Source organism: Falco naumanni, chromosome 5 (assembly GCF_017639655.2).
Source record: "Falco naumanni isolate bFalNau1 chromosome 5, bFalNau1.pat, whole genome shotgun sequence".
Lineage (NCBI taxonomy): Eukaryota > Metazoa > Chordata > Aves > Falconiformes > Falconidae > Falco > Falco naumanni.
The window spans coordinates 19,981,350-20,006,392 of NC_054058.1; the positions used below are offsets into that span (position 1 = coordinate 19,981,350).

Consider the following 25,043-nt stretch of genomic DNA (forward strand, 5'->3'; position numbering starts at 1 on the left):
CCAGTGGTAATGAATCTCTGACGGGAGTTAAGGAAGCAGTTAGCAATCTCTTGCTATCTCCCAGCAGGAAAAAAAGAAGCTGCTTGATTTTTGCATCTCAAAGAAACTGAATTAAATAAGTACTGTCCAAATTGCTATACCCACACGCTACAAATCACTTGTTCTCTGAGCAAAATGATGTCAGGAAATTGCTTGAAAACGCTAGAAACTTGTCACATAAAAGAACAGCTAATGGGGGGTGGGGGGTACTTAGAAGCATTTAGGACCTTTACCAATTGTACATAGATTAAAATTTGTATGAATATTTAGAGCCTGTCATGGTTATTTGGGAAGGCAACATGGTATCTAGCATTAACTGAAAGACTACCAAAAATAGGGTTGAAAGAGGAAAAGGCTGAATAAAATCTTAAGAGAAAGTGTAGCTGTCCTTGGTTTCAGACCTATTATCACAGAAGTCACCACGGTCATTTCACTGGTTTCTTGCACTTTGATTTTATACCACTGCACAGAACAAAAAGCAGAAGGCTGCATCCAATATGCTACAGTAAAGAACTGAAAAATGCAACCTCTGCCTGTGATACTCAGCTTTGCCTGTAGAAACTGACTTCCCATATAAAATTTCATCTATCAGTTTTTTGGTAGTGAAAAGGTGAAAGCTTAGGAATAAATAAACCAGACCCTGGCATTTAACATCAGGGGAAGATGTATGGCACATTACTGCCCTTCAACAGCAAATGAAATCAGGCCTGCTAAGCCACCTAAAGCAACAGTGCCTATCACTAAGAAAAAACAAGAAAAAAAAATTTATAAAAGGAAAAAGAGCTCACATCTCAGCCAAAAATTAGTATGTGATCCTTATTGTATCAGTAGAAGCAGAAGCCTGCTTCACAAACTCCTGTCCTGATGCTTTTACAGTACTTTCTCACATTTCAGCCCTTGAGATGGCCACATGATTCCTTGCACACACAAATGCATGCCACCTTGCCACTGTCCTGCAAGCCAACCGATTCCTCAGTGGCTCAGACTCAGCAAGTGGAGCGTGGACAAGACTTCACCAGTCTCCATGGCACCCTCCATGTTACTCCCTTCACTAGTGAGTAACAGCAGAATTACCATCATGACAGATAATAGAGTCATTAACAGCTTACAGAATTGCCTTCCTTATGGAGTTAAATCCTTTCATTGACCTACTTACATTACTACTTACTCCTTCCCATTCCTGGGAAAGGCAGCCAAAGACCAACTCTGTATTTCTTACTACACAGATGAGCTATCTCACCTCCCTCAATTGCTTCTCACTGTGAAGGATGTCATTTAAGTCCAGACTCCGTGTGATGCCTATCTGTAACTGATTTTAAAAGGAGATCTAGAGCACTCAAAAAGCAGATTTCCATTTCTTGAGTAAACTTGTCACCCTATTTTTATTGCTCATATCAAAAGCAAAACATACAAAGGATTTCTCTACTTTCAGTAAGATAAGATTTTTTAAATTTTTTTTATTTTATTTCATTTTTTGTAGCTTGACTGCACAAACTCCTTTTCATTTTGAAGGGAAATCACAGGAACTTCAGCATCACCATATGGTTTCCAAATGAGGCCCTTTAAATACTTGTTAGGTACATGTCTCCCACCTGAGCTAACAGCACTATTCCCCATGTCAGCAAAAAGTTACTCTCCACACAGACAAGTTGCTTTCCCCCACCTACTCCTAGATGTCTCCTCTCTCTTTTCCTGCATTTCACCTCTGTAAAAATTAAGTAATGTGCTTATAAAGCATTCCTGAAATAAATCATTTGTATAAAGCAGAATAAAGTTTTACGAGCATTTTCCGCAACACAAACATTCTAAATAACTTTCAGTTTTGGTCAAAAATCTATTCAGAGTTACTTTGATTAAATATCACTTTTATAAATACAGAGGCAATTTAAAACATCTGGAACATAAAACACTTCTTTGTATGCAATGTTTTGAGTACAAGTCCATTAATATCATGAAATTTACCATGTGCTTCAAAGTTAACTGAGGTGACTGAACTAGGTGTTACCTCTGAACAGCTGACTCACAGTTAACTCCTTGTATGCAGACCCGTTTCCACCCACACCAGTGGACCAGAGCATCGACACACCAGGCTTTAATCCCTTTGGGAGCCCTCTGATACCACCAGCTCAGGCACACAGTTCAGGGAACAGCAATATAAGCTGCACTGTAACAGCCCTGAGCACAACTGCAGCACCACCACCTTAAGCAACTGCACAAGCATTTCCTTCACATAGGAAAATGCAAGAGTGTCAGCAGGATAATCCACTACTATAAAAAAAAAAATCAAGTTATGTGCCTGACCTGGTAAGGCAAGACAAGTGACAGGGCATTTTAGGGCTTTACGTCTAAAGCAGAAAATGAAACATCATGGAACAGATACTTATGCATCAGCAGTGAAATCATCAGCTTGATGCTCAGCAAGTATGGCTAATAGCTGAAACTCGTTTTCAGCTGGCTGCTCCTTCAGCCCCAAGAAATCCACCAGCGTCAACTAGCTCATAGGTGACCCTTAAGAATTGCTCCACATGTCCACCAAAGCATTCAGCAGCATCTTTGGAGGCAGGAAAGAGGATGAGTGTTCACTAGTCAAACAACATAATTCAGATCTCTACGCTAGTGAAAAGAAAAAAAGAAAAAATGGGTTTGGAGGAAAAAAAAAGGGGCAGATTTGAATGTCAGCTGCAAGATTAGTGCCAGGCCTCCAAGCTATTTTAATCCATTTACCTATGGTAATAAAGACCAAAAGCAGTGGCTTTGCTGTTGTTTAACAACAGCCACAATGTGAGCAAAGTAGGATAAAACAGGAAGGTATCATGCCAACCTCAGGAAGGATGCTGCACTGGGTACAGGTGCCAGCCACAACTCCTGATGCACTGGAGGTGCTGATGCAGGCTGTTTTCACACCAGCGAGCCTGTCCAGAAGAATTTGCATTTCCTACAGGTTACAAATATTTGAGTGCAAGGGGAGCAACAAGCAAGAACTGATGGCAAGTCTAAGTCCCAAACTGAAGTTCAGTCCCAAGACCATGCAGGACACCGAATAAAAGCATTCTCTGGATGAAGTTCTCCAAAGCTATTCCACCTCTGCCTGCAATTTTCTGACCTGTTCCCACATCAAGAGTAAATTCCTTTAACTTCATGCCGGCTCCCACTCCTACACAGGCAAATGACTGAGCTCTTTTCCCTCCCTGTCCTCCTTCCACCCAGCCTTGGTAACCAACATGCTCCAAAAAGACTGCTTTCACAGTGCTTTCGCTAGGACTCTGCCCACATAGCAACACATGGCTCAACAGCCACGCAAAGCCGTGTACTGGCACATGCAGGGTCTGCTGTATCCAGGGAATAAGGTTTAGGGGCCCAACAGACCCATGCCCCTTTGCAGTCTGTTTTTAGTTATCGGGAAACAACCCAAAGAAGTGTCTTGGCCTCCCCCATAAGACACGATCACCTATGATGCAGCAGAAAACGCCCCTTATCCACAGACTCCTACAAAAACCTCTGACTCCTTAAATGCTAGAGCCAAAGTTACATTTCAACACTACAGAAACCGTTGCCCCTCACTCTCTCCCCTCTCTCCACAATTTAGCCTTTTGCAGTGTTTACAAGATAAATTAACATTTGAAAATATCAATCTCATAACTAAATATTAAGATCACAGGAGAAAAACATAAAAAGCCCCAGCCTCAATTCTTTTGCTTAGTCCTTAGCTATCATTCTTTTTCAATCTACAGTCTACCTCCAAGCTAGAAAAGAGCTCAGGTTTGTGCTTCTTGCAAATGCTTTTCTGACTTGTATTATCAGCCGCTGTTATTAGATACAGTTTCATTCATAAATGGTGTTTGAATAGTTTTTCAAGGGAGAAATTCTTTTTCATCAAGTCAGGTCATGGATCATGTTAATCAGATTTGGTTTTATTTCTAGTCACTCTTCAAACTATTCATATCATTCGCTGCAGATAAATGATGTTTGTGGTTTGCGATACACATTGAGAGGGTAAGGCGTACTAGCACAAGGCATTCAAAGTGTTTTTTGCCAACAAGAAATGCAAAACTCCTCTGGGCAGAAGCAAGCAGAGCATCCACTTCAGTGATATTTTCCTTCCCCCCCCACTTCTTTTTTATTTTTTCCACCTAATAAGGGCCTTTGACTGCATTTCCTTAATTCCCATTTTTGACAGACAACTGAAGCAGGAATGTTATTAAACAGAGTTAGAAAAATCCTTTCTAATAACAAAAATAAAAACAATTGAATGTAAGACAGGTTTAGGGACTTGCATGGTCCTAAGCGATGTGTTGCCCTCAGGCAGCTGAAGCTCGACAAGATGAACCTGCAATGTTTTAAGAGCCAGATACAACCCTGTGGTCCACCAGGCATTTTCCAGGTGATTTCACTTAACCACTTACCTCCCTTTCTCTAGTTACTTATGGTGTGTGACTATTTTTCTCCCATATCATCGTTAGGGTTCAGACATTTAAGAATTGGAAACACCTATGATGCAGAGAGGGTGAAGTTATTCATTTTGCCTCTTTTGACCAGCTGTACAAAAACCAGTGCCCTACCCAAACAGCCGTGGCACAGTCAGCTCAGCAGTGACCGACCAAATCGGACTGAGGCACACCACCTCCTCTACCACGAACCGGAACACACCGGCAAGCATACCGAGTCTGCCCAGCCTTACAGCCCTTGGTGGAGGCAATATCAATATTATTCCGTTTTAGTACTTCTTACAGTTAAACACCAAACCAAATCCTTTCCCCACCCCCCAGCTGCAATTTTTAGATATAGCTTTATATGCTAGGTCAAAAATCAGTTAAGAAGCACTTGACAAGAGAAAAGAAAAACATCTAAAGCAAACAAAACCTCCCAACATCAACAGAAATGGAGGAGGGGAGAAACAGTAATTTAAAAGTGACCCTTGGTGTGGGGCAGAGGAAGAAGTCTGTCTGATTTACTTCGGATATAGTTGGGCAGGAAATCGCTGAGGTGGGTTAAAATACCTTTCTTGTACATGCTTTATAAAGAATTTCCTCTGATTACTAGAATAATATTTGTTTTCATGTCAATCTTGATAAATCACAGCTGTGGTGCTTTATTTCCTCTCTCCCTGTCCTTATTTTAATCTATTAATAGGCTATCAATTAAAAACATACATATATACTTATTCTATATATAAACACTTCCATTTTGCAATCAAATTCCCTACATAACATCGTCCTGGTCCTGAAACGTGTCATTTGCACGTGTACTACTGAGCACGACCCTTCTCTCCCTCTTGTGACCCCAGGATCCCAAGGACATCCTAAACTGCACAGAGCCTCATGCACCAGGGAGAGCCAGAGGTGTCGAGAAGGTAATTCAATTAAGAGCCCTGCAGCTACTGCAGACTCACAAGTTGGAAGTGCCAGAACAAGAGAAGCATAAGCCTGAGCAATACTGCCTGTTTTGTTGTCATCTTTTTCCTTCTGCTTCCCCAGTTCAGGGGGAGGAAGGCAAGACATCTGAAGAAGCTTTAGTATAATTCAGAGCTATTAAATTTTGCAGTTTCAAAGCTACAGAAGTCTCTGGAAATAGTTTTAACCAGGTATTTTAAGCCACTGATATGGTCAGCAAGACTTCCAAATTACATTCTTCAGTATTTCCACTGCTGAATTTTGGAGTCCAGCATAGGAAGGAAGGGATTTATTCCTCAAGTTCAATACTTTTTTTTTTTTTTTTTAAACATTTGACTTAAAGGAGAATTATGAAAATATTAGTTCTTGCTGCAGCTTACCTCCCTCAGGTTTCACCTACCCACTTGAAATACAACGCTGAACTAGTATTCAGGCTCAAACTCTACACACTTTCCAGACTCCAAGGAGAAACTGGGGAGCAGACTGCACTGCCATAGCCCACTGAGTTTCATCAACTGATCAAGTCTAGAAACTCTTTCCAACTTGGAAATTTTTCTTAAAGCCTCTGACAGTCACAACAGCTGCTTTACTTCTGTGCTGAGCAGCATTAATGAGAGTTGTTTGCTTTCTTTAAGAGGATTTTGCACAAATGAAAAAGAGGACTTTTATTACAGGTCCCACTAACTAGTTACTAAGTTGTTAACAAAGCAGGTAGATACAGTTGTGAAAACAAGACTTCCTTTCCAGAAAGTTACCTGGAGGCATCTGACCTATTCCTACCAACAGTGAATGCATTTAAAGGTCTCCTCCAGGAAAGATTATCTCCAGAAGTTGATTAGGCAATTTTACAGCTGACATGCTGAGATTTTAACAGCCTTTAAGAACCAACCTGTTAATGCAGACCGAAACAACTTCAAAAAGGAAAAAAAAAACAAACACACCAACCTACATCATGAACTGACAACGAGCATATTAAAACCCAACCAGACAAGAACTGCTGGGCTGGGCGGCTGGGCAGCAATAATGCTCAGAACAGGCTGTACCCTGCACGCACCCATCTCCTGCAGGAGCTCTCTCCCAGGTCCAACAACACTAACTCACGTAAGCAAGGGTTGGGAGGTCTGGCCTTCGGGTGCTCTATTGTGCCCTTCAAACTGCTGTCTCTTATCTGGCTGCTAAGAAACCACCCTACAAGCAAAGCCTAACAACTCCCAGCCACTTCATCTCACTTACACCACACAGCACTCTTTTGGCAGCCGTAAAAGCATTAAGCTAACAAGTGGACTTGATAAATCAACTTGTAGCTTGGACAAAGCTAAGAGCAATTAGGAGCCTACCTGGGATTTGAACTCTATCATTCAAGGGGAAGGAAAAAAAAAAGTCTGCCACCAATCCCAGCTTGGTAATGCAAACCAAACAGCATAGCAACTCCTGAATCAGAGAAGGGCAACAGCAGAAGAGATACAAGAAATCTGATCTGTTCTTCAGTAATCCTGCCTAAGGGCAGGACTGAGACTGCAAGCTCCTGGCTCCAGAGTAACATTAACATTGTACATTGGGCACCGACTGTAACATAAACGGAGCTTACTGGTTGGGCTCTGCATCCCAGCAGCAGGAGGAACCGGCATTGCAGAAGGATGCTTGCAAGCAGCGGTAGGCTGTGGAGGTGTGGGTTTGGGGGAAACACTGGCAGCAACAACTACTAAGAAAAAAGGTATCTAGGCCCACTTGGAAAAACATCTGAAAGGCTATTCTAAAAAAACCTCTCATGTACACAAATGAAATTTCACTAGATAGCTTGTTGCAGTGCTTTACCAACATTAGTGATAGGTAAGCTTTCCCTCATATCCACCCAAGCCTTCTTTTCCCATAAAATAAAAAGGATGAAAAGAAATCAGCTGCCAGGCAGACACGGAGCGCACTATTCTTTTCTGGTATCTTCTGACATATCAGAAAAGATACGGGTTTTGTTCATAGCCATTTCCGCCCTCAAGTCCTCTCAAAGAATGTTGTTTGTATATACAAAGCAGGGAGGAGCTGCAAAATACGAGAAGAATTCTAAGGGAACGCTGGACTTCCAGGCTTCATCCAGCAGAGACCGGATGCAATGCATTTGGGCTCCATGGCAAACAAGGGAAGACTGAGAACCACGTTTCCCTTCAAACTGAGCTTTTTCCACCATTTTCCCACCATTTTCCACCACATTTTCCACTCATTTTGCACCAGCTGAAGCTAGTTGGTCTCAGGTAAATCACGCAGCTAAAGCAAGGAAGTTAGATGGGACAGAAGAAGAACACAGCACTAATTCACCTCACTTGATTTAGTACTTAAATTGTTTCAAGTATGGCCAACAAGATATAGCCCACCCAACAGGAAGAGTTTGCAGGTTTTTCCTCATTCTCCGCTTTCTAGAAACCTACAGAGATATAGGGCAACCCATTTAACTCAGAAGACAGCAGCTCAGAGAAGCTCACCATTAAAACACTACCCACCTTCTAACCCATGTCTCCAGCCCAGCAAGAAATGACACTAGCTTCTACAGCTTTTCCGCACCAACATTAAATGTGGAAGCTAACACGGGATTAATCTGTCACCATATTCATTCTTGTAAGATGTCAGATGCCCTTATTGCACACCCCGTTCAGCACAAGTTGAATACATGATACACCTCATAATGTCAGGCCAGAAGTCTACAGGGTTTTCTAAAAGTAAGGAGAACATCACAAACGCTAAGCGAGATTAGCAGAGGGGGCACCAATTTTCCATTTGATAGTCAAACTCCAAAGGAATAAGATATTTCAATAGTAGCAGCTCTGCTTGAAAGCATCTGACAAAGCCACTTAATAAACCCTACGGGCCTGAGGAAATGTGCTTTCTTGCAGTGTTATGGCTCTCCAAAATAACACAGAAATGCAAGAACAGAAGTAGAGGATGGGTGGATATGGCAGTTCTGAAATCTTACTAAGAGTGACTAAAAAGAACTATGCCATCTCAGGGATCTGTGGAGCACAGTGCTGCCATCACAGGAGCACAGCCCTGGGACTTCAAATTAGAGATAACTCCACTTCCAACCTACAACTGGTCACTGCAGAATGCTCCCCACAGATACCAGGTGAGGGAACGGGACCAAAGACCAGTGCATGGGAGCTTCTCCAGGTCTGTAAGCAACAGTTCATGGCAAAGATTTTTACCTTGGCAAACATTAGAATATACAACTCATGTTCTCACCCAGATAGGGCTTCTTTCCCATTTTCTTCTTCATTTTGTTGTTTTGTTCTTCTGAAATGGTTACAATTTCAGTGGCAGTGCTAACAGCAGGCCTGAAAACTACACACACTCAAGAATCAGAAGTAAACAAATAAAGAATACGATCTTGCTCATAAGCCAACCCTAAAGCTAATTCATTGCCTCCTATTTCAAGTCACTATGTGCTCACATCAGGAGTGAGCTTGGCATGTCTTGCTGGGAAAAATAATACACACATGGAAAAACTACAAAACACTCACTGGTACATGGATCAGTCAAAGATCTAAAACACGATGTCTCAACTAATTACATGCCTAGGTCATTACATTAACAGTTTAAAGTAAAACAGAAATTGTTTCAATTACACATTCAACAGGAACAGGGAAGAAACAGTGTTCAGAATATTAGAAATAATTTCCAGGACAAAAAGTTCTACACACATGCAAAGAACACACAGAGGTATTTTCTTGGTAAAAGATTTTTGTAAATGTTACGTATTACAGCAAAAATGAAGATGAGCTTTCTAAGTAGAAAACCTTACTGCAGCTGCGCAGACAAGAGCGTGTGCTTTAGCATGCACAGAGTGGCACACGCACCTCTCCCACGGCCAGTATCAAAACTGCTATGAAGACCCTTTCATCTGACTGCTGGCAAGTCCTTCCTGACCGGCGCTGAGCTTGCTCTCCTGTTCTCGCGCATTGCATTTCAATACCCCACCCCCCACCCCCAGCTGAACTGGATTAAGACTGAAGGATGTTTTCTTTCCAGCAATATGATAGAGGGACTTCTGCTGCCAACAAATGTGAAATAAGAGTGCTGGGTGTGCCAAGCAGGGCACTGCTCTCGGGAGCCTTGACAGCAATAGCAGTGATCCCATGAGACTCTCAGAGCTAAAGGCTAGGTAAAATGAATATATATACACAGGACAGAACAAACCCACAATGCTCAATTAGTTGCTTTCTGTTTCCACACAGCTGAATCAAAACAAAGGACTTCACCAGAACCACCTACCATAAAGCCCATTATGAACAGCTGGACCTCTGCTATGAAGTTCAGGCCCCGGCTCTTTAAAAGTCTGGGTAGATTTTAGATCCAAGTACCAAAATACTGAATTATGATTTCACATCTTTGTTACAGTATCTTTCCAGCCATCACACACTGTAGGTGAAAAATATTTCCCCTTCTTTGTAAACTGCTTTGATTATGAGCATCACATAACATCTAGGGATATTTGGTGTCAAGGAAAGATTGCACAGCAAGGCTACCACTACATCTCTGCTGAGAAACAAGGCAAGACATCTGAAACAAGGAGAGACATCTGTTTTACATTGTCTTTGAAATAATTAACTGATTTGTGCGTTACCAAAGTGAAAATTAATTTTATTCTACTGTGAGAAAGTTTGGGAAAAGTGGAAGTCTTTAGTAATCTTTAAAAGGGAAAAAAAAAAAAAAAAGTAGTCAAGATTAGGCCAGACAAAGAGCCAGTTCCCACAAAAGGAATGATGGAGCTGTGCCAAATGCTTCTAAGAACAGACCATTTTTTGGTTGTTTATTTGAAGCCAAATTTCTTATGCCTTCATTCTCTCTTTTATGGGTATTAATAAGATTTCCACATAAATCTGTCTCTACTTAGTCATCTTCACCACTGTCAGACTTCAGAGTCCTTCATGAGGAAGGACTGCCAACACAAATGTTTATGATGTCACACAAGCTGCACTATCACTCCAGCCATCACTCAGAACAAACAGTTCCAAAAGGTGAAAGGCCAGTACAGTCTATAGAAAGAAAAGGATTTTTAAAAAAATAAATATATATATATATATAAAATTAGAATTAAGAGACTCTGAGAAAAGAAGGAGAGGGGATATAACAGTGGTCATCAACTAAAAGCATTTCTTGATTTGATGTTAACAAATGAAAAACCAGCGAGCATCTTTCTCTAGTTCATATACATTCTTAAGACAGACTTCACACACTAACTGGAGATTTTACCTGTGCTTATCTGAAACAGACTTTCTTTGATTCTTCTTCTGTTTATTTTATAAGTCCTTCATGTTCATATCACATATTGTGACCAGTGCATATCTGTCACTGATGTATGGAAATTTCCTCCAAGGCACCAACAACTTTTTGCATTCAGACTTTTGCATTTAGAGTCAGGTAACCCTACCATCCCTTAAAATGTGAGACAGCATCTCCATAGATTCAAACTCATTGACAGATCTCTCTGGCTCAGCAAACAAACATCCACCTCCCCAAAACATGCAAAGTAAACCAAAACAACAAAGAAAAAAAGAAAAAAATAATCACCAGATGCTCTTGAATCTGGTTGAAGGCAAAAAAATTGAGAAGAATTAAGGAAAAAATGTATCACCAGACAAAACTGCAGTGTTTCTTGGGCGCCAGTCACAGACAGTCTGAAACAAATCTAACCCACCTTTCTCACATGTGGAAGCAGAACCAAGTGCCCAAAGCCCACCCTTAATTTGTTTGGCCTGCCTTTCATGAAAGAGGAAAGGGGTTTCAGATTTGCTGGGCTAGAAGATAGGGAATGATGGAGGAATAATCAGCTCACTGATGTAAACATTCCTAGATCAAAAAGGAACGTTTGACCATTCAGAAGGGTGGCACTACGGAAGCTGTTAACTCAAAGCATGTGGGCATCAATATCATAACATTTCTCCTACGTTTGCTTTTTATTAAATAAACACATCTAAGAAGTTAGCTATATAAAATTTCATTAAAAACATCTGAGATTGCAAATTCAGGCATTCAAAAGATAGTGTACAACATAATCATACTTACAAACACTGATTCACTGTTTTAGATAGCAGTCCATTAAGATCCCAGGAAAGATAGGAAGCAACTTTCTGGGCTATCAAGTTTCTGCCTAAAGTTCTCATCTCCTTAACCTGCTATTATGAATGATTAAGACAATCTGATCGTTACTTTCATCTCAGTTCTAAAAACCTTAACCAAATAAAAGACCCAGAGGCCCTTAGGCCAAGTTCTCATGAGTACACTGAATGACTGTGAAGGAAGATGTTTTGTCACTACTCCCACTAGCTGAGGACTTTTTGGGCTGGGGTTTTTAAGTGCATGTCAGTAAATTTTGCAATACAATGACTTCAGTTTAAAAATCAACGTTTTCCTCAGATCATGTTTCCACTTCCATTTGAGAAGAGACAATATATAAAGCAAATCAGAACATGAAATAAGCACATATATTTGCAGCTGCAAATTCCCCCCCCATTAAGGCGTTGTACTCATTCATGGCTAAGTATTTTAGAACTTCTAATCACAGATCAGTTGTACTTTCCAAAAGAATAATACAATCTAAAGATATAAAACTGACAGCATGTCCTGGCATGAACACTGAATTTAAAATTCTGGATTTCCAAAAAGTCTGTTCACGTGGCAGATCACAGCCCAAGTCAAGAAATCTTAAGGTGAATCCTCAGAATCTTCTCTCTTGTCTATGTGTAATACAAAAGAAAAAGAAAACTCTAGACCCAAGGATGATGACAGCTAAAATACTGGAATGAAAAACATTGAATCTATGCTTCAGTCACTGCAGTCCACAAGTATGAACCATCCATCAACCCTAAATAAGAACATCACATGTTTTAGGACTAGATTTAAACACCACACACAGCAGAAGAGAAAGCTGAAATAAAGATTGGATAGATTTAAGAGGAAGGATACAGACAATCTCTCTTTACTACTTCACTTTAAAAAGTTCAAGAACTCTCCAAGAAACATTCAGGTTTGCCATCTCTCTCTGTCTCACCACGTCACATGTATCCAGAAAGCTACATTTTGGTATCCTAAATTTCATTTAAGCCCCAGTGCCTTGTATTTCCTTTTAGCTGGCTCTGATGCTAAAGGTCCCTCACCAAGAGGCAACAACAGGCTCGGACCCTCAAGCAGAATTTATGTTGGAATATGTGCCTTAGTTCTGGCACCCCAGTCCATCTAATTGTTGTGCTACTATCCCCTGCTCCTCTATTACACCACTTGACACAGACATGGGAAGCTTAGTAAGAATTAGCATTTTGTACTCTGCAACTCAGAAGTCAGTTTTCAGTATCAGTATGGCACAGACAGTATTTCTCTTTGCCACTTAACAGATTTCTTAGTACTGTCTCTGTAATGAGGCACATACAGAGCCAGTGCTGCCTAAAATAAATAGTACACACCGTTGGTATACCTGCTTGTTTCTGGGCAGTGTGCTTCTCCACAAGCCAGAAGAAAGACAAATGCTCTGCAAATCTAAGTAGAAGTCCTTTACTGGCAAGGGTAGGGCTCCCCTTCCACCCTCAGCCCCCTTTTAACTTCTGAATCTCAGCACACAAGAAGTACAGCATTAAATCCTTTAATAGAAAATGTTTATTCATTTGCAGTTTTGTGTAATCAGTAGACAATTATGACTGCATTTAAGAATGGCACTCGCATATGAATTAAGCTGGTCTTAAAACAAAAACCTCAGTAATGGCATATGAATAACATTGCAACATTTCACCTCATTCAGAATTCAGGATCAACAGAAACGCAGCACATTTCAGGGAACCGTCATAATAAATAAATTTTCAAAACTGTCTTAGTAAATAACAAATACTAAGTAGTCCACAGCTTCCCTGAGAATAGGTACATAGCAGCAATAACATATATATTACACATAACATATTTTACAAGCTAAAGCTCATCATTCTTGTCTGTAAAAATTCACGTCACCTATTAATTTCAACTGGTCTTATCACACGTCTAATCAGCCAGAGCTCCACGCTGAACAAACGCCTATTTATGCCCACAAGAATGACACTGGCTCAGGAGGCACAAGGAACTTAGTGGCTCCTCCAGCCGAGCCAGCCCCCAAGCTCCATGTCACAGCTAAAACCAGTGGGAAGCCAGCCTAGACACCAGAGATACCATGTTAAGCGCCTACATGGCTTTGCACCTCTAGGATAGACTTGTAGCACCAATTTCAAATTGAATATTGGAACAGGCGTTTATAAGGCACAAGTATTCCTTTGCTGATCAAAATTACTACTCAAGTATTTATGAATAAAAGAAGAAAAATTTTGCAGAAATTAGCACACATTAGCAAGTCAGGAAAGAAAGAGAAAGGTTAAAACTATAACAAATTGGAAGTCAAGCAATGGTTACAGAGGCTGGCATATGCCTACCTGTAGAGACATCAAAAAATATTATTAAATATCCAGAAAGAATAGTGTCGTACATAACTCAGGCTGCAGATGTGCTGTCAGGATCAAATGAAGAATTCCATCCCCCTAGGCTACACAATACTAACTTGAGTGTGTACATACATACACACATGGATAATATACACACACCAAGATACATGTATGTGTGCACACACATCTATAAAAACATGCTACAAGGTCTCAGGTCACATTTCAAGCAGCACAGCCAACCGCAGGTCTGAATTACTTTCTTTAAAATAATAAAGAGAATAGTTAGGTGCTTAAAAAACAAAACCAAAAAACCTCACCCCAAAATAGAAAATAACAAAAACCCCCAAACAAGCAAACAACCAACCCCAAAACAAAAATAACAAAAAACCAATCCGCTCTGCAGATCTCTGTATGGGAACACACCCTACTCCCGCACTAATGATTTAATGAAAGGATCAGCCTGTTACCCTGGGAGGACTGAGCACTCCCAATTCCCACTGAAGTCTGTGGAGGCAGGGAGGAGATTATCAGAACAAAAAGTAGATAAGAAAAATAGTATTTTTAAAAAAACTTGTCTTGTACAACATAATTTTTAAAATATCGGTGAATGACCTCCAGAAGCTAAAGGTATTCACTGTCTTAGAAGAGTAACATGCAGAGCTACATCTCAGCGCAAGTATTCCTGTAACGATCCCACTGACAGACTCAAAGTATAACTCCAGCCACATGTGAAATATCTTATCAATTATCTTGCCATTATAAATGCACCCAAACACACTTGAGTTCCCTATCAACACAAAATACAGCGATCAGACCTTGTAAAGAGTAACCTGTGGTTAGCATCACCAGTAAAACTGATGAGAAATGCACCTTAGAACTCTACCAGCATCCAACTCTTTTTTGCCCCCCACCAAACGAGTATCAGAGGAAGGACTTCACTCTCACCAGCATAGAAATAGCCCTCTCTGCACTGGAGAGTGTGGGTATGTGGTGAGAATGAAGCAGCATAGTTTACTCTGCAAGGAAACCCAAGTTAGATCTGTTAGCTGGTGAGCTCTAACAGGCAAGAAGGAACAGAAAGAAAGAAGGAAGGAAAAGAATAATAATAATAATAATAATAATAATTTAAATAGCATAATGTTTATAATCTCATAATAGAAGTACTTGAAACTGCATAATCAGAGGCAAGGGTGGACAGCAAGTAAGACAAAGGTTGTGCTGCCCTTTTTAGTCTACACTTTTGCACAGAAGTCGGCACATTTCTACCGCTGTCATTTCACGTGAGATATAATGCATGAACATAGAGCTTCACAAAACCAACAGGCAACAAAAAGCTTGAGTACACGTATCTAGATTATTGCTCATAGAAGTGGAGAAAAAATTGCTTGGATGTAGCTTCTCAATCCATGCATCCCCCTTTTAGCCCATCACTCTGGCCACTTCAGTGGCCCCACATTCTCATTTTAAGGTAAATTTGGATTTGTCTGGTTTTGCTAAGGATCAATATTTTTATATGTAACATAACTAACAAAACATATTAATGTTCTGCCTCTCTTCCGTGGCATTACTTACAAACATACATTAGTTTATTTAAAACTGTATAGCAAAAATAAGTGCAAAAGACTAGCAAAAGTATCTGCAGTCCAGGGTGAGGAACAACTTAGGTTACTGCTGGTGCTGTGGCTGCAACTTCAGAGATGCTAGCAAGGTATCATCAACCTGCTGGGAGAGTAATAATTTTCAAAAAACAATTTAAAAAAACCCCGTTTAACTAAATTCTTTCCTCTTCTGGAATTTATTTCACAAACATTCTTATGGACAAATTTACACAAACATCAGTCAGAAGGACGCTGCTCAGAATAATTAATGTTTCATTTTGAGGTTTAGTAATAATTGTTCCCCTACATGATCATCATTTACACAGAGAAAACCAGTCTGCAAGCTTATCCAAAGAAACAAGAAGTTTTGTTAAAGCAAAAAGTAAAACCAACAGCCATCAGTGACTTGATCCTCAAAACACAGCAAGTGATACAGCTATCCCGCAGACATAATCATATTCATATTTCACACAACTTTTAATGTAGCTGAGATATTTCTAAAAGGGCCAACCAGTCTAAGAGGAATGGTTGTTTCTCAAACCATCACCAGGGTCTGCCTCAGGAGTTCAGCAACCATACAGTGTTAGGCAGACAAAATCCTGTTAGAAATATTTAATGATGCAGAATATGATTTTACCTTATTTTAAAACTCAAACCAAAGCATAAATTCTTACTACAAAACAAAGCCAACTTAAGCAACCTATAAAATACAAAAGGCAGGTAAGTCACTTTAAACCTGCATAATTATTTCACTGGTGGGTTAGGGGCATTAGGGAAGCTCAGAGCATAGCTGAGGCCATTTCTGGTATGTGGAAGTTTTGTATTTTTCCAGCCTTATCCGTGGGGAGAGGGAGAACCTTTAGCTGCATTGATGCTCATAAATATCTTCTTCGTAATTGTCTTCAGTAGTTAATTGTAGTAAAAATACAAATACAGTCCTGCAGCCATAGGTCCTGGTCAGTGGATACTTCAGATAAAACAGTATGGTCACTAAAGCATACCACAACAGAGTAACCAACTGGGAAATTTCTTCCTAACTAGTATCATATTTAAAGAAAAAAAAAAAAAAATAATAAAAAGCTAAGCCAGTTTTTCTAATCCTTAACCTACCTGGCATAAGAAATCTCTAAACTTCAATAAACAATAAATAAAAATGTCTAAAGTTTTTAGAAATAGTTTCACTCATACCTTGTGACACACGTATGTTCCATGATCTATCTCACACATCCAGACTTCTTCCTACCAGTTTAAAACTAAAGGATTAGGGTTTGTTTTATTTGTTGTTAGGGGTTTTTTAGGGGTGGGTGGGTGGAGGGATATTTTGGGGTTGGTTGTGAGCAGGGGTGATTCTCTTTTTTTTTCCAATTCTCTTCTAATCCTCCATGTTAAGGAAAATACCTGTTCAGTACCCCTCAGACAGATGTGCTCTTACATCTTTCCAGTCTCATCTTATATGAAGATCAGAAGTTTGGGCTATCTGTGGACCCCAGCCATTCATTGTGGCCGACCAAAACTCAACACAGCACTTCATACCAGAACATCACTAACCTAATTCCTAATTTCACTATAATACTTCACACACACAGACTAGCACTGCCAGCCGACAGAAAGTCTTTTTCCTAACAAGCTCCAAAATTAACAGTGCAATTTCACCAAGCAACAGTAACTAAAGTCTTTATAAAGACTGAAGTCTTTATAACCAACATCTTTCCCGCACCTTTTGTTCACCAACCATTAAGGTGGCGTTAGGAAACTATGTTTCCTGTGTTCAACAGTAAGGAAGGACCATTTATCTCATCAGCACATTCTGCCATTGCACCTTTCCTGTGGTGTTTCCCATTTTAATTATAAATAGTTATATATGTGAATAGAGTAATGAGGTGCCACAATACATAAAGCAATGGTGATTTAATTTGTTTTTCTGGATTCTTGATGGATCCCAAGGCAGTTCCTTTGTACCATGATCTTCAGTTACACTCATAATGGGCTTTTCGAAGGCCAAAACCCACTAGTGCTTTTCTTCCAAATTTTTTTTTTTTTAATTTTCATTTTGTTAGCGCACCCAAAGAGCTCAGATTAGAGAAGCAGAGTCTTCTGCTGCAGGTTTGTTGATCTGCCTCAACCTCATTGCGCCGACGTCGGCGTTCCACTAAAGGCAAAACATTTCAGCTGCCACCGGTAAACCGAAGCGAAGGGACACGAGAAGTGAGAAACGCAGCTAGAAGCGCAGTGGGTAGACAGGAAAAAGCTAAATAAGAAAAAAAAAAAAAAAAAAAGGGCTCAGTTAAGTACCACGGACAGATTTTGTTTATTGTGTTTTTAGCTGCTCGGGCAGGCGGGGGCCGGCGCAGAACAGGGGCTCTCGTGCCCCCTAGGGGTCCGGCCCCGCCAGCGCCGCCGCCCGCCGGGCAGGGGTGGGTGCCTAACGCTGCCGTAGCATCACCGTAACAATAATTAATAATAACGATAATGATAGGGTTGTAACAATCACATACAACCACACAGAGGGAGAAGAAAAGGAGCTCAAACTCTTCATTTAAAAAAAAAAAAAAAAAAAAAAAAAGACTTGATGAAGGGGTATAGCACATCGTCCTCTCCCAATCTCATTTAATCTCCCAGCAGCTCTAAAAGAAAAACACTGATATTCCCCACAAGTTAAAACTTGGACAGGCATCATATTTAATGTTAGGGAGGTTTTTTGATGCTTTTTCTCAAATCATTGGCCCGATGCAGACAACTCCTGACGCTGCCACTGTACTTGCAGCAGGGCTTAGAGCAAGTCAATTTGGGGGAAATAAAACACCCACAACCCAGCCAGAAACCTGAAAAACTACACAGTCCAAATGAGAAGTATTTATTTCTGAGCGATGCGCTGAGTAACACAGGAGAGACTTTGAGGAAAGGGTTTGGTAATTCATTGAGAAACTTTTTCAAAGCCAAGCAGAGAAGAAAAAATGTGCACAAAGAAAAAACTGACTTCCACTTTGTTATCTGAATCTTTACATATATTTCCTTATCTGTCAAGTGGTACGCTACAAGCTGTACATCTCTCGTTAGATTACCTAAGTAAATCACAGCAACTGGCTCAAAGCTTTAACTGCAGCAGTGTTCTTTTTATCCTCAAACCATTTAGGATGCAGTCAGCTCACCCTCATTTTGAACCCTGCCGTTTTCAGGCTCCAGAACCCAGCAACCTTTCCACTTCCAGGCTGTATTTTTCTTTTTTAAAATATATTACTCTTCTTTAAAGAAAAAAGTCCAAGCAATATTCCTTCAATTTGCAAAATACAGCTATGTTTCAGTCTCTTGCAAAAAAAGAGCTGGAATGTAAGCACACTAACAGCAGATTAGGACAAATTCATACAAATGTCACAGTTAATGTCCAAAACATCATGTGTCACTGTTTTTCCCCTCCAACCCCCAACAAGCTTCTCAAAACACATTTCATACACAGGGTCACTGTTCTGGCTGTTTATTTAATTAACATGACAACCCAGCATACACAGGATTTCTTTCAGTTCCTCAGCTTTGCATTTTCACACTTCAGGCAGAAAGAGCAGAAAGTCACTACTGTATTTTACATTTTCCCCCCAGTATGCCACAATATATATTTCTTGATTTAACCAATTGGTTTAGAATCTATTTTTGTCAATCACGGGAGTTTCAACAGCAGTTTTTACATTTTTGTGAGGTTGAAAGAAAAAAGAAAAAAAAAATCTAAGTAGAGCGGGTTTGTGTAAATGAAGCCATGCAAAAGAAAATAAAGTATTACATCTGGAATCCCTGGGTGATTTTTCCTGGAGCCTTACTTAAATATTTTACACGGTTGCGTTTCAGCAAGTCACCAGATGACATAACTTCTCAGTATTGCTCAGTTTCTAGCGACCTAAATGGTAACGCCAGTAAATCTTATCCGAGTAATTACAGCGCAATAAAGCTTATTAGCAGAAGGAGGTATGTGGTATATAACAGCGCATGTCTAATAGGAGACATGACTTTGACATACATAAAATTAAATATCTAAATTTAATCTGCCTTCTCTTCTCCAAAATTTTAAATCTGTGTATCCTGCACTCTGTACTCTCCTATTTTCAGGCCAGAGAGTAAGATACATAATATTAAATATTGGTTATAATATAAAGATACCTCTGTCCTTTTTTCAGGGCAGAATGACAGAGAACCAGGAAAGGGTGGGAAGCAATGTATTCCTGGCACTTAAAGCTCTCACTCACACAATGAGAAGAACAGATAAAGCCTTAATTTTCGCTTGAAAAAAACCCCAACAAATACATTTCTTTTTCTCCTCAGTTTCTTAGATCTTATCGCTGAAGAGATATCTTTGACCACGTTATGTGAACTGTTACAGTATTGTCTTCTCAACTCCACAAACAGGCAGTGATAACAACAGTCCCGGCTCACAACTTTCCCAGGCTACAGACTGGGAACAGGCAGAGTCACCGTTCATAGCACCACAAAAAATGGTCAAATCGAGCAAAACCCCCTCCACTGCCACTGGAGGAAGACAGAGGGGTCTGGCAGCAACATTATTTACCTGAAAAACTAACTTTTTGAAAGAAGCAGCAGGCAGGGAAAGATGTGGCAGCACGAAACAGCTACCAAGTCTGAAACCAATTAAAAGTAGTAGGTGACAGACCCTCAGATGTCCCTCAGTAAGGCAAACGGCCTTCTACTTCTCCAACTGCTTGAAAGGAGGAAAAAAGCAAAGAGAAAGAAGGAAGGAAAGTGGGTAGAAAACCTCTCTGCCCCAGGAGCCAGAGGACACAGATGGAAGTTTGCAGATGGAGCTGCCTGCCCAGCAGCTGGAGACATAAAAGCTGCAGGAGAATCTCCTCCGTCCTGATGCTGCCTCCTGCACCGATCAGGGCTTTTCAGCAGGGCAAGACTCAGTATGCTCCTTGTGAGCTCTTTCTCATACGGGGTTGTGTCACCCACTGGGGTTTAGAACCCAGATAGTACTTCAAAACCTGAGGTATGCTGTACCTGCGACAGTCTTCTGACTAAGGAAAAAAGAAATGTAAAAAGGCAAAGCAAATTCAACTACTTGCAGTAGCTGCTCTAGCTTATTTAATACACACTTGTAATAAATCCAAGTCAGCTGAAAACTTCCCATTCCCCTCAAACAAAACAAATAACAAGCAAGGCTTAAAAGCAAAATTGGGAGTCATAGTTTAAAATTGTCCAGCTACTGTCTCCTGTGGAGTATTTTACTCACCAAGGCGAAATTATCACTTTGGACTGTTGTATGTCAAGATTAACACACACAGATCCGAGGCACAGGGTCCACAACACATGGGCCATATAATATTTTAAATGGGAAACACCAAGACATAGAACACATTTCTGCTTCTCCACTCAATCTCCTCTCCACACTAAAAGCTAAAAAGAAACTCCAAAAGCCATCATCTCGGTGGTACTTGTGCACTTACTGAAGAAAAAAAAAAAAAGAAAAAGAAAAAAGCACCTTTGTTCATTCATTCACAGTGTTATCCATCCATTCACAATTTCTCTCTGCAGCCTCTTTTAAAACTGGGTGAGCAAACCCTCAAGGAGCTGAGCATCCTCAGCCAGCATCGATGAAATCACAGGGAGACAACACTCAGCTGGGAGCAGGATCAGGCTATTACAGAGCATACATTTCTCAATGAGATCTATGCACTTGCCAGACTGGAAGCTTTTAATCCAAAGAATTCGCAGAAGTTAAGAAAGAGAGAACATATACAAAAATCAATCACAAAAACTGAATTAAAGGAAAAATTAGTAAAGAACACTTTTAGCAACAAAAGAAGGCTGTATCTTGGTGTGGTTTGATTTTGGATAGTGGCTCTTTTTTTTTTTTTTTTTTTTTTTTAAATGAAACAGGTTTCCTTTTTAAATTCTTTTTGGAACTGATAAGCAACTAAGACAAGATGTTTCTACAGAAGGAATAATTCATGCCATACACACTTCCAGCTACTCCTACCACAGATTAAATAGAAGTACACTTTCAATTTTAAATATGTTAATTCCTCTATCTGTGATGTTAGTTTGCAGTTCCTGGTACTGTCCTTTATATCATAAGGCCACATAGATTCTGTTCTGTATTCTAGTAGGGAAAAATTCAGATTATAACTGAGACGCGTCTGACTAAAAAAAAAAATAAATTCAGAAATTCCAGCTTTCACAGAACCTCATATTAACGCAAATAGTCACATAAGTTGGGAATCACACTCTGGAAAAATAAAAGCTCAGTTAAATGCTCAGCAACAGAAAAGATTACACGAAAGACAACAGGAAACATCTCTAAAACTGCGCCTAATGTTACTCATCAAATAAAAGTATGTATTTCAAAGTGATAAAGTAGATCCATTTCCTGATGAAAATTATTGGCAGCTCCCAGATATATTAATAAGCTATCTTTCAGACCAGAAACGTTCAGGGGATGTTTTTTTAAAAACAGGGGGTGAGGGAAGGCCTGGTTTTGTTTATAAAGCCCTCATCTCTATTTTTAACATGTTATATTTAAAAACTGTCTAAAAGAGAAACATTTACCTATGGTTTCTTTAAGTCTATAGGGAGCTGATTTTTGCTATAAACACAAACTTTGTTTGCTGTAAGGGTCCCACTTCTCCCAGCATTTCTTCAAGGTCTTTACAGAGCTTTGTTTCAGCTTTTCCATTTTTCTATCTTGCTAACATTTATTTAAGAGCATAACTTTTAGGGAGGGAAGTTTGCATACACACAGCCACATTGTGCTAATATATATATATATATGTAAAAAAAAGACAGACAAAAAGTCTCCCCAAACTCAAAAGTAGTCACCCATTTCTAATCACGCAGTGACACAAGCAATAACAGATCTCGCTATTGATTAATAGTGAGTGAGAACAAAAGAAAGTGAAATTTGCCAAAATCCTGCAGCGGCTAAACGGAACAGTCACCAGCTAACTTCAGTCCAGCTCCAAAGCTAGGAAGCGGGAACTGCTCGGGGCAAAGCTGACCACTGTCCCCAGGTAACACACCACTGGGAGGGGAAAAGAAATCTACCTTGTTAACCACCGCCAGTTTAACATTCTAGTATATATAGGTGGTGTGAATTCCCACCACAAGAAATGAGAAGGGCATGATCACAAACTAGTGAACCCTATCTCTGAAAGATCACATTGAGAGATGTTAACTAAAAAGCTGGTTTTATTTGAAGTGTGACAATGAGTGGAAATATGTTTTAAATCTTACAAATTATTAATGTTCGAAACCACCAGAAATGCCTAGCGTCACCAAGTAAGCTTGAACAGTTTTAATTTCTTGCCTTAGATACTACACTTACAAATTATTCTTATGCCCTTCCCTCTCTTAGTCCCTATTAAAGTCAGAAGCAGGTCAGCTTTCTAATTTTTCACACTGTATTTGCCTGGACACCGTGGTAAATATTTATTGGATCTAAACAAAAATGTTAAATAAATAAGTACGTTTGTTGTAAAGTAAGCCTCAAGTACATAAGGTTGTCAGGCCCTCTTCTAGAAAATGTCACAACCAACCACAAAGGGATGTAATCAAACCATTTCCAGAAACAAACTAGCCACCCACACCATATGGTTAGATTCCATTACTTGGAAAATACTTAACTGCTTATCCAGCAAGCAACCTGAAAGAAAACCTTTGGCGTACAGCAATACGCTTCAGCTGACCACAGTGCAGAGAGTAGTTTTCAATACTAATTGAAAAAGAAGGCTTAAGACTGTTTGCCACTTATTTTCCCCCTGGTATCCCTTGCCAGCAAGGGTTGCACTGACTGTCAATATGCCCAGTAGCGCTCGACCCATCGAATGATTCTTTTGTGGGGCGATCTTAAATCTCCAACAAATTGAGAAAACGCTTTGAGCGCAGAACTAAGCCGACCTTGCTTCTGTAGCAGGGCTCTATACAGCTGTGCAGTAAAGATAATGGTGCGTGTTGTTTCTTTTTCCTTTTTTTTTTTTCTTTTTCCTTTTTTTTTTCTTTTTCCTTGAGGTGTGCATTTAAAAGAACGCATCGCTGGCAACATAGTAAGTTTCACTCGTTCATTCAAATCACGGCCTCTTAAAGGAAACAAAGTTGAGATAAATGGCGTGTGCCTCGCACCGGTTCCCACAGCCGCGGCAGCTATTGATTGCAGCACAGGGCAGCCTCGGGGAGGCAAAGTGCAAAGATGAGCACCGCGCCGTGCGGGCCAGCCTCTGAGGACACGCTATCGCCCTGATAAGGGACTTCTCCCACCCAGGACAAGCTGCTCGGTTCACACACACACCCACCCACCCCTTTAAAGCAAGTTTAATAGGGCTAAGCTACCGTTCCAGGAAACTACAGGTCTGAAAAAGCGAGGCTCGTAAGTGATGCTGGGAAACCTGAGGGCAGTTTCCCACCAGCTCCGAGAGCCAGGCGAGCACCGTCCGCCTCGACCTTCTGCCAGGCTTAAGGGAAGCGAGCGCCGGTGATGGCTGTAAAAGAAAAGCAAACCCCGAGCTCTCTCCCTGTCAGGCGGGGTCCGGAAAGCCCCGCTGCCCCCCGGCCCCTGCCCTGCCCCGGCCCGGGGCGGCCGTCCGGGGTCCTCCGCGCCGGGGAAAGCCCGCACCGCGCTCGGCCGCCGCGGCCGGGAGCGCACGGCTCTCCGCGCCTCCGTCGCCGGCCGGAGCCCCTCCCGGTACCGGCAAAGTTTGGGACCCGTCCCCTGCCAGCCCCTGCCCTACCTGCTCCCGGGGGATGCAAGGCAGCGAGGTCCGCCGGTGGGTCTTGCTGCTGCCGCCGCCGCCGCCCGACATCTCGGGGGAGATCATGGAGCTGGACCGCCGCCGCCGCCTGAGCACCGGGGCTTCGTCCGCGGCCGGGGGGGCGGCGGGAGGCTCCGCCAGCGGGGCGGCCCGCCGCGGGGGCCAGAGCCGGTCGGCGTAGCCGGCCAGGAGGATGCCCAGCAGCCCCAGCAGGTAGGCCAGGTAGGGCCGCCAGGACGCCGGGACCCTCTCCAAGGCGACGAGGGACGTGGTCCTGGCCGCACTAGTCACGGCAAGCATGAGGACGCCCTGCCTCAGCTTCAGCACCAGCCATGTCACGGCGGCCAGGCAGCTCAGCACCACCCCCGTGGCGGCGAGGGAGAGCAAGTGATCCTCCCCCGCCGCCAGCGCCGTCTGCGCCACCGCTTCCCCCCCGCAGCAGGCGGCCAGCAGCAGCGCCGCCGTCCGCGGCCGCACGCCGCCGCGCAGCAGGTACCGGCCCGCGCCGAAGAAGGCGCCGGCCAGCCCCAGGGGCACGGCGCCGGGGGGCAGCCAGCCCCAGCCCCGCGGCCCCGCGCCGCCCTCCGCCGCCAGCTCCCGGCCGCGCTCCCCCCCGCACCAGCCTCACCACCAGGGCCAGCAGCACGGAGAGGGAGCCGGCGCACAGCGCCGAGGAAAGTTTCCGGCGGCGCCAGGTCTCTCGCAGCGGCGGCAGCGCAGCCCGGGAGGCCGGCCCCCCCCTCCGCCGCCGCCCCGCCGCCGCCCCGCGGGGTGCCGGGCTGCCGCCCCGCCGGCGAGGAGCGCCCGCTGTAGCCCGGGCTGCGCGCCCCG

General features: G+C 41.9%; 1 protein-coding gene across 1 annotated transcript in view; it reads right to left on the reverse strand.

Moving 5' to 3' along the window:
* Nucleotides 1–24,816, reverse strand: part of PDE3A (phosphodiesterase 3A) — a 256,342-nt gene extending 231,526 nt beyond the window's left edge. The window contains exon 1 of the mRNA XM_040595656.1: nt 24,192–24,816. Within this exon, the coding sequence (XP_040451590.1) occupies nt 24,192–24,512 (321 nt within the window). The 5' untranslated portion in view covers nt 24,513–24,816. The remainder of the gene's footprint in view (nt 1–24,191) is intronic.
* Nucleotides 24,817–25,043: the final 227 nt, after the last annotated feature.